Consider the following 11,240-nt stretch of genomic DNA (forward strand, 5'->3'; position numbering starts at 1 on the left):
GTTTAGATGCATTTCTCAGATGAGAAAAACAGAGACTGCTAATGTGGGTCTGGATACAGCAGTAAAAAAAGCAAACAAGGCTTGAAGAGCCCAACATCCATCCATTCCCCCCCCATTCAGCGAAACCAGAGGAATTATCCTTTAAGGAAAGTGCTGTATTTAAACATTCTGAGTGGTTTTCAGAATATAGTGTTCACTTTTAGTTTTCATGGCTTAATTATTGCAGGACGTTGCATCTTTAACACCAACAAAGCAATTGCCAGTACTATAATGCAGTTTTTAGCTCAATGAATAATTGCAACACTAAAATACAACCATCAATCAGTGTAAAAATACATTTATCACAATTGAATTATCAACCATGAAACTGTATAGTCAGAGGGCATTTGTTGTACAATGCATTCTGTTTTATACAAGGCAAATACAGAGTTTTTAGCACTTTAAAAAAGTTATTTATCATAACAAAGTCAATCAAATGCATTAAACATTTTATGACGTAAAATTGTTGCCATGATTCATGGTGGTGAAAATAATAAGCCAGCTGCACTACAGACACAAACTGGCCACCAAAATGAATTCTATTTACACCCAAATCATCTCAATACCACTTTGGCCCACTATATTTGTGCCCTTCTGAATTAGATACAAATACTACCATTTCTGCATCTGCCCTCTATTTTCTTCAGTTTCCTTAAACTACACTAACATGATCAGATGCCAAAAAAAAAAAAAATAATAATAATGCACAATGTATACAGATGTCAGGATTTCAAAACATGTACAATATAATATATTTCTCAAGTCATTCATATATTATTTTCATATTTTAAAGCTATTTCAGTTTAGCAAGTACATCGTATATTAAACACCTACCAACATAACTATATACGGTTTTAAGTATTATTGTCATTAAAAGAAACCTCTTGGTTGCCATGCACTAAACACATGCTAACAAGAATTGGCATATGATTACAGTTGCAGTATTTTTGTAATATTACTGACAAAATAAAACTGTGCTTAAACATGGTCAGGCACTCAATCACATCAAGTCACTGAATAGAAATGTTTCATTTATGTGAAAGGGCAATATATAAACCATCTACAGTTTGCAACAGAGGAAGGCTTACATTGGCTTTGGCCACTGCGTTCACTTCTTTTACATTTTCTTTCTTGTAACAATAGAATAAATTAAGGGGAGCCTTTCCAAGACCTCCGTGATAAATAGTTTTCTGCAAAACTTTCCTATTTGTATCCTTTATGTAATTTCAAATTAAAATGTACCCATGTTGTAGTTAATACAAATACACATTCAAATATCTCCTTGCAAACCAAAACATTTCTGTTCACTAAAAAAATAATGTACACAGGGTCGCAAGGAGATATACCAAATTCTGTGTCATTTGCCATAAGTGTAAAGCCGCAATAGGGCACCTTTACAGAACAGTATACTAACTTATCCTTATCTACGCTTAAAAGCATTTTGGTAGTGCCTGTTTGCTCTGGTTGGCAGGTTTGCTGAGATGTCTGCTCCCCCAATGGAGCTTATGAGGGTTAAAGTAAAAAATAATAATAGACTGAAATGTTTACAAAAGGTAGACCTTAGTTACCAAGATAATTATTTCAAATGTTCCAGTAAATCAGATAAGAGGTTTTGTGCTGAACTGAGGAATGACTGGCAACTTCCAACAGAAAGCAAGATTATTCTCTAGCAAAAGAATACAAGCCATCTTTAGCATTTAATATTTTACTAACTGGCTGGGAGATCATTAAAATATGGTAACTTGTTTTAAACCACCAACACCTAACCTTTCCCACTGTTACAAAACATCAATACCAGATCAGATTAATGCCAAAACACGCTACAACAGTAATATGAGTGATAATAAAAATAAATCAAATTTTTGGGTTCAAAGATGACTATTTGGCGTTTTCCTCCCCCATCAGTATCACCATCACAAAAGTGCTTTTATTACGTTTGAGAAAATAAAGAACAAGCAGTGTATGTAAATCCCATATAGCAAAAATATTACGGATGGAACCAATTCAGCACAATCTAATGTAGTGAATAATAAGATGCTGTACAGCAGTCAAGAGTTCCTTGCTTCACATGTACATCTTCTCAAGCTTCCTCTTGCTCAGCGTAATCTAGAATTTTACGATGAGCTTGGCGCAAATACTGCTGCTGCTTGAAGTACACCTTGAAGACTCCTTTTATGGCAACGAAGGCAATTCCTCCCTGAAAGCAAAACAGATATAAAAAGGTTATTATTTTAAATGGAAAACAAAATGGAATCGATGAGGGGATACAGATCCCCTTGAAACACTGGAGAAGACTCATATGCCTTGTGTATAGCAGACTAACAACAACAAGCCTATACCTTGCACACAACAGAACAACACTGGCAGATTTAAAAAAAAAAAAAACATTGATAAACTGAATATTTCGTCTTTTGGCAACAATTACCCTACTGCCCTTTTCTATGAGCTTTCAAGTACTTTGTCCTAAAAAAAAAATAAAAAAACATGAGTAACAGGCATTTGTATTTGATTTTCCTCACTCAGGGAGGGAACGTTCTTTTCCTAATCCACAGACAGCAGTGCAGGGTAGGTAGACTGGTCACTGACTGATCAATCCCAGATTGTAACAGAGGACACCAGGTAGCTGCTGTGGGATATTTTGTTTGAAATTCAGGATCACTGGTAGGAAAGGCACAGCAGAAACTCTTCTCCTTCTCTTTCAGGGAGGTGGTGAAGTGGGATAAATTACCAGCATTTCACATCTGGAGGCCTGGGTTTAAATCCTCACATCAGTCTTGTTAGAGAGAGACTCAAGACAGTGTTGCAAAGGATGCTCGGATTGGGATTTAGGTGCGCTCACAGAGCTGTGAGGTGTAGCTTGTATGATTGTAGCCAGTGTGATTGTCTCTCTTCTTTCGCACTGAACTCACAAGAACCAAAATAAATAAAAAAATACATGAACAAAATTTAGCTATTCTACACCTCACTTAAATGCAAATCTTTCATGTGTGTAAAATATACCCTGTACAACATGTCTCTCTCAGCAGAGGCTGATCTTGAAATTGTACACTTTGAATAGTTTGTTAGTTAAGTACATGGGAGGGAGGAGAATTTGATTTAAAAACAGAGAAGTTATTCCTACCAGAATCGTCCTTTGTAGGTTAGAATTGACACTGCTGAACATTAGCTTTCCCACTATGGTGGCAATTGTTGGGAACACCAGTGCCCCACAGAGAATGCGAGTCGCTGAAACATGATCTGCTAGAGGGCTGGCCTCAGCTGGAATACGAGGAACAGGGCATCCGATCCCTGCAGACAGAGAGAATCAAAAAAGGCAAAATCAATACAAACCAAACTATCAAACCAGATCTACATTACAAAGGCAACATGGAGCATATTAGGAGATGAAGTGCTGAGCACAAGGTTGATCATCTTTTTAAAGATGACAGCGAATTTCTGATTCCTAAATTAATGGTACCTTACCTAAATATAGTTTCTTGCAATCAGATTGTTTGGTGTGTACAACATTGCTGACATTGAAAGACTTACAGGAGACTGTTCTATATGGCAGATTCTACAGTTCGAGGAGTACTATTGAAAGTAATAGTTTCTTCAAGATAAATCACAGATAGTGCATCTGTTAAAAGGCAGAGTGGTGAGACCCTGACCCTTGATAACAAGTTGTTTTAATTTAGATTTTACTAACATAGATTAGGAAGGTGGCAAAAAGAGACAAGAGGCTTGGGAAGAGCTTTCTGAAGTTTAAATGAATTGGCCACTAACAGATAAATTACCTTAATTGTAATTGGTAATTAGGACTAGGTGCTGCTGGGTGAAAAATCAATCCCAAACATTAATCTTATTTTTCATCTTGCAAAGGCACAGAATTATCTTGTTATTACAGGTGCTTTGTTGATTAGCAATATCTAAAGGTACACCCTTGACAAAAAATTGATCCGAGTTCCTTAAGTCTCTAAAGGTAGTTCTTGTGTCACTGAAGATGCATTTTATTCTGAGAGTAAAAGGCTGTAGGCTATGTTAGTATTAATGTGTTTTGTAAGGTAGGATGTCCAGTTTAGATAGAGATGAGCACCTGTGGGTTTGCTGCACATATCTGTTTGAATTTGTGAATGGTAATCAAAGCTGGAAATATGGGAATCTTCCATGGTACTATTAAAAGGTGAATTTAATGGTAGAGTGAACAGTGTTAGCACAGTTAGTAAATGGTTTTCTCCAAAATCATACAAATATCAACAAATGCCCACCAAACCAGGGATTAATGTCATGTTTTGTTCCCGTTTTCCCATGAATAAGTTAGGACACTGATCTTTTCAATGTGTCAAAGCTTTTCAAATGAGCCCACTTGTAGGTTTGCAAATCCTTTGCTTCAAAAAGGTCATGGGTTCAAATATGCCCTGTCTGAGCTGGGATCTAGTTACCGTGTCAGTCGATTGCCTTGTTGATGAGCTTAGTGGAAAAAGTTAACGGCATGCAGCTGATCAAGAGAGGCCAGAGGCAAATCAAGCGTCTAGGTTACAGGCAATGTAAAAAAGGCTCCTACTAGGTTTTGAAAATAAGCAAATGTAAATTAAAGAGTAAAATAAAAAAAAGAATTATAATTAAGGTGAAATTAAGATTTTAATCTTGACATTTCTTTTTTAAACTGAATATGAACTGTTGATTAATCATTTATGGTATGAGATTGCAGTAATATACAAGAAAAAGAAGGTACAAGACAGTTGAAGGACAAGAATAATGAATACAATGTCAAAAGCAGGGACTCTGACAAGACCCTAGCCAATGTATCTGTATGTAAACATACAATGCTAGTGATGAAGGATGCAGCAGTACTATTAGTGCCTGCTATTATTCATAGCAGAAACTTGGAAGAACATTCATTGTTATACCACAGTCAAATTTACAATATCTCTAGACTTTTCTTGGTTTACCTGGGAAAATACTGTTCAAAATCTGTAGCTTGTTGGAATACTTGCGCCACAATCTTAGTATGTAATCCTCCCAGCGAATCATCTTGCCCAAAATCAGCATGACTGGGATTGTGGGGAGCCCAATGAGAAGGAACAGAGGATCCGCCCTCTCCATGACATCAAGTCCTTCTTTGTGTCCTACCACCTACGGAACAGTCACAACTCAATACACAGGCTTCACTCTCTGCTAAACCCCCTTTCCCCACCTCTAGGTATCTGCTAAATACATGAGATGGCTTTCTCTGCAAAACTGGACATGCTAAAAAAGCATAACAGTTTGCTAACTGAGACAATTAGTTTTGTAAAAAACACTGCACACAAATACTAACGCTCTTCCATTACATTTAAATAAATAAATGAGACATACTTGTCTAAGTTAGCTCCAATCTTGGATTAGCTTACCTAAATTATCATTGAGTCATAATTAGTCTGTCTGTGAAACTAGCCGATTGAGTTTAGTGATGTCCGAGAAAAATGTAATCTTTTAGGGATGCAGCCTGGCAAGGTTTCTCATCATCTCACTATACATTGTCTGCAAATAATATTCCCATCATAAGACACACCTTGGCATGTCATACTGTACCGTATATAATGCCTAAAATCTGTATTTTGTCACTAAAGATTTTATCAGAATTATGTAAAGTTGTAAGGAGGCATTATATTTACTGTGACACTAAGCTTATATAATATAAAAATAAGAAACAGAGCAAATTAAGCAATACAGATTTTGTGCTTGGTTTGGTAGTATAGGTCCCTACAGGTCTTCTGCAGTTACTGCAGACTGTGCTAAGTCTGCCTTGAACAAAGCAGATTATTATTATTTTTTTAATTAATTAGAGAAGCTGCTGTCTTACAATACACCACTGCTGGGAATCAGAGAGAGATGGTGAAACCACACCACTGTTAAGGCTGTATTAACAGAGAACTGTAACACCCACACCACTGTGAAGCCTTGTGGTACAACGTAATTATTAGCGGATAAGATCTTCTAGAATATTTAAAATTTAAAATATTATATATCTATATATATATATATATATATATATAATCATTGCAACATCAGTGACCAAAGTTTTGCGAAGGAACTGCACAGTGGATGGGTTAAAGGTGATTGATGTCACTTTGCTTCAGTTGTATGTGATCGGGGATGACTTTAAATCTTTTAATTAATTGACTAATTAACCTTGCAGTTTTGGCTCTTTAGTGTCACATTTGGAATTATAATAAGGACAAATACAAACATACACTATACTCAAATTACCCAGCAGCATCCCTTGTAAAAATTCTGTTGTCCTTAATGCTTCTCTCTGCTGCTTATTATTTTAAAAGCAGACACCTGAATGCCTGGTAAACAGGATGTTGCACATAATGAAATGAAACTTGCTTCAAAAGACGTCACAATACTTAAATTATTGTGTGATTCAGTTGCACTCACCCAGTCCTCTGAAGGTTGGTAACCAAAGAGCAGGAGGGCACTGACCTTCCTGGTGATCTTGCCTGACAAAGTTATTTATTCCAAAGTGTGAGTGTTTGTGTAAGTGTGTCTAATGACAGGGTGCATTTTATTTTGAAAAACAATATAAAACATGTTAGTTACATATGTAACATATATACATTCTGATACTCTGAATAACAGAACAAACCAATGTGTTTGCCAAGTTTCCTTGTAACTGGACAGGTGGTTCTCTAGATGTCTACTTTGTCTTTATTTATTTTTGTATCTATTGCCAAGTGTAAAATATACCTGCATGACTGTAACGGCCCCATAGGTCACTGCTGTCCAGTAGATTGACCCCACCATAATTCCTGCTGCAGCAAAGGGGCAAGCTTTGGAGATCAGACGGTCTGCAAGGTCCAGGAGATACACTACTGGACCTAGGAGAGGGAGGGAAATATAACACACTTAGAATTGCAAGGCATACACCCACCAAAAAAACCCAAAACAAAACACTACTACTTTTGTTTTCTAAGTGTGGTAGCATGGAAGAAAGAAAATAAAATACAGCTTTCGGTTATACATCACTGTCAATCTGGTTTATCATCAGTAGACCAATAACCTTGGCTTATAAATTGTTACTTACATTTTTAAAGTAACAATACTTTTATGGATTACCTGCATTATACCCTAACGACCATAACTAACATGTGGTAATAGTTGTACCACAGTAGTACATAAATGTCAAATTAAAAAATAATTTATGGCAAACTGATTAACATTTATAGCTTACTTCGCTCACACAATTTATAAAATATTTTTATCAAATTGGTTTATGGGACTATATTTTTGTAAACCCAAAGTACAATGTTGTCGAACAGACATGTCTTGATCTTTCCTTGTCCAGTTAAACAGTCCAATTAGTGTTTGCTTGATGCAATAATTAAAAAAAAACAAAGTATGAAAGTCAGGGTCGCATCCAGTAAAGGCACATACTCTGTGGTTATAGTACTCAGAATTAAACTGCAGTAAAGGCACTCCGCATGAAGTGCAGGATGCACCCTATAGCCTGGAGGTCGCCGGTTCGGGTCCAGACTATTTCACTGCCTGCTGTGGACGGGAGTTCCCAGGGGGCAGCGCAAAATTGGCCAAGCGCCGCCTGAGGTGGGGAGGGCTAGGGCGGCCATGGTGTCCTCACCTCACTGCGCACCAGCGACCCCTTTAGACTGGCTGGGCACCTGCCGGACTGCCTGCTAGTGGCCCAGAGCTGTTGTAGCTCTGAGGTAGCTGCATTGCGGGCCTGCAGAGCGAAAAGAAGCGGACGACTGTCAGCACACGTTTAGGAGGACGCGTGTGTTCGTCTTCGTCTCTCCTGAATCAGTGTAGGGGTTGCAGCGGTGAGCCGGGCTTAAAATTGGGCATTTCAAATTGGGCATTTCAAATTGGGCATTTCAAATTGGGCATTTCAAATTGGGGAGAAAATGGGATAAAAAAAAAAACCAACAATTGGCGATTCCAATTTAAAAAAATAAACAAATAAAGAATGAAAGTCACTGGGGACACAAAGCTGCCCTTGCAATTTAATTCTGAGTACTATAACCACAGAGTATGTTTCAATGTAGATGATTTTAAAAGGATTTAATGAAGTTAATAGCCCACACATGGCAGACCTACATCAGGTAGGGCAATTATTGAGACCACTACGTAGGGTTGGGACAATATTGAAAATCTCAGAAATGATAACTACGGGATAAAAAAAAAAAAAAAAGATGGCAATTGCATACTGTGTTGTTTGATCATTTAGATTCTGCTGGTTATACTTATGAAATACAGTAGTCCCTCGCTAAACCGCGGACAGGTTACCTGGGATAACTAAGTGTCCGGTTTAAAAGGACAAAAAACTAAAAAAAAAACATTGTATACAAACCGTAAAATCAAATGGAATACCCTGTGATTATTTTAAGTTGAAACTAATGAATTTAGCGCACTTTCTTTTTACCCAACTACTTAACATTAGAACTACCAGAGCGGTCTTTTTGGCGCATTAGTTTTTAAATACATTTTTCTCCACCGATTTGGCAGCTAGGCACCTGTGCTTTTTTACTTTTCCTAAATAAATGTTTGAGAAAGATATGTACAACATATCGAAACATTGGGCAGCTGGCTCATTGATCTAATATATGCATTATAATACGTTATACCTAGAACTACCGCAACTGTCATTTTGACAGTGGGTTTGGCATTGCGCTTGTTTTGAATAGCTACAGGAGATATTTTCAGACATGATTTATCTAATCAACAGCTGTAAAAATACTTATTTGCTATTTAAAAATACTTATTTTCTTGTTATTATGAACACACCAATGCAATGCAGGACTGCAAAGCAAGTCTTAGGTGTGATGATATTGAAAAACAACAAAAAAAGTTACTGAATAACAGTGTACCAAACCAGCTATTGCAAGACTGGAGACGGAAATCACCGTTGAATAGCTAACAGAGTCAAACTCACACACAAAGTAAAAGGGTAAACAGAAAACACTTGCATAAAACTGCCAAACAAATAAATCTCGGGCATTATTCTCTATTGCTCCAGAGTGTCATAAGCTCCCGCTTCTTGTCAAAAGTTGTTTTTGAGCTGCTAAAACCACTGTTTTATAGCCCAGCATTTGGAATCATAAGTCCCCTTCCAACACCGCCCCCAAGTCTCTTGTCAGTGCTCGTGTTGTAACAGGTTTCCCTCATGTGTAACACGCAGGCTGCAAAAACAATGTCGCAGACAATATCCTGAAGGAAAACAAACAATAACATCAAAACGGCAAAAGTTTCGCAAACTTAAGTTTTTACGCGCCAAATATCACAGGAAAGATGGGGGAACGTCAGATTTACAAAGAAATTATGGGATAATACAAGTGAGGAAATCGTAATGAAAAGGTAAGCACTATGTTTGGCATGTTAAAATAAACACGCTGTTTTGACTACGTTTAACACAGAACAGTTTCGTAGCGTGTGAAGCTGCAGTAGTTTTATGCACATTTTAAAATAATGTAAAAAAAGACTGCTGCAGTAGTTCTAGTGTTAATAGTACACAAAATTGTATGTATGGTAAATCACCCCAACCCTACCATTACATTATTAAAGCTTGAATGAACTACCCGGACTATACTGCATCCTCAGGCAGGGTTACTGTTATGGACCGGCAGCTAAATGAATGCCTTTAATTCCATCCAGCAGGGGTCACAAGCAGCCTGTACTGCTAATAACACCTACCCAGCTACCCTTGCAAGCTGGAATGAACAAGTCCAAGAAATGCATTTACTCAAAAGAACTGGAACATACTTTAATATTGACAAGCCATGCCCGTGCTACAGATAGCAATGCTTTTTTTAATGCATCACCTACTACATGGCTTTAACTGATGTTACTTAATTATTATAAGGATTTCAAGTCTATATGTCTCACACAGCTAAGCTTTAAAATACATAGCAGCTTGATACATTCCTCCAAGTGTTTTTAAGACATTAATTAGACACTGTTGTGCTTGTTGCTTGTACACAATACCTACTGACCTACTGTATTACAGTTTATAAATAACATCAACATTCCAGCACTACCTTACACAAGCTATTAAAAGTACAGGTTTAATATTAAGAACCCATCATAAAGTAACCTAGAATAAAAAAATAGTGTCCTTTTCCCACATTTTCATCTCAGATTTAATTTACAAGCTGAAGCACTTTTACTTCTAGGTCAGTCTCCAGGCGTGCATCCTGGATTCAAAGAGAACAGACGTAACCTACAGGGCGCGTCTGTCAGAAAACAATTTTTTCTACTTAATGGGGTTTCGGTTTTTATATCGATTCTGAAGCAAGCAGGTATGGCTTTATGCAAATGTGGTCTTTATATGGTTTTTACCGTCTACAATATCATAACATATCATTTTTTTGTTAACTAGAAAGGGGAAACTGCTTGGTTATCTGAATTTTGTTTTGCTCATTAGAGGCTGGAAACCCATCTGGATGCTAAGTGGGCAAGAACTAAATGATCATTCCCTGCGCTTAAGCCACTACTTCAACTTTATATCCTCAAATGAAACACCAAATCTGGACAGAACAGTAACCTGTACTGCAGTCTAATACATTACAATTCAAGCTTAGCTCTGGCAAGACGGTCTGCCTTCCAGCAACGAGTTCTTTGCCTCTCACATTGTTAAAAGCAACTGCATCAATTTTCTGTCTGAAATTTGACAGCTGTAGATACCTATGGTTCATTAAGTATTTGTTTTGAGCAAGAAAAGAGAAGGGAGATTTCATGTAATGTAATGTAATGTGTCTGGGGAAAAAGACATTTGCAAGAGACTAGAGATTTCTGTTAAAACTGCGGTTTTTGATTAGAACCACACAAAGACAATATATTATTTACTGTACTGAAGGATCATTCATTTCAGTTCAGGGAAGTAATGATCTTATGATGTTGATCCATTGGAGGAGGTGGAACACAACACTGCTGTTCTTTAAACCACTAAAAGAGGGGTACTTTGAAAATACCAACATCTCTAACAATGTATGTGAGTCTTTAGTGTATTTTTGTCTTTAAAAAGTAAGTGAAATTAGATTTGGTCCTACTTTAATATTTTAATGATGGTGGTATTAAGATCCACCATTGACTCTTTATATGAAGTGAACAGATCTCCATTGAGTTTTCCTTATCAAACACTTTTTGTTTGGCACAACATAAGTTAATAGTTGATATAAAGACATGCAGTGATCAGCAGTGTGCTACTGAACAGTTATGATATTCAC

The 11,240-nt window shown here is 37.0% G+C and overlaps 1 protein-coding gene across 1 annotated transcript in view; it reads right to left on the reverse strand.

Moving 5' to 3' along the window:
* Positions 1-321: 321 nt before the first annotated feature.
* Positions 322-11,240, reverse strand: part of LOC121325234 (E3 ubiquitin-protein ligase MARCHF5-like) — a 60,940-nt gene continuing 50,021 nt past the window's right edge. Inside the window, exons 3-6 of the mRNA XM_041267624.1 lie at positions 6,751-6,881; positions 4,968-5,151; positions 3,161-3,327; positions 322-2,236 (exon numbers count right to left, since the gene is read on the reverse strand). Of these exons, the coding sequence (XP_041123558.1) occupies positions 2,120-2,236; positions 3,161-3,327; positions 4,968-5,151; positions 6,751-6,881 (599 nt within the window). The 3' untranslated portion in view covers positions 322-2,119. The remainder of the gene's footprint in view (positions 2,237-3,160; positions 3,328-4,967; positions 5,152-6,750; positions 6,882-11,240) is intronic.

The sequence above is a fragment of the Polyodon spathula genome, chromosome 13 (genome assembly GCF_017654505.1).
Source record: "Polyodon spathula isolate WHYD16114869_AA chromosome 13, ASM1765450v1, whole genome shotgun sequence".
NCBI classification, from domain to species: domain Eukaryota; kingdom Metazoa; phylum Chordata; class Actinopteri; order Acipenseriformes; family Polyodontidae; genus Polyodon; species Polyodon spathula.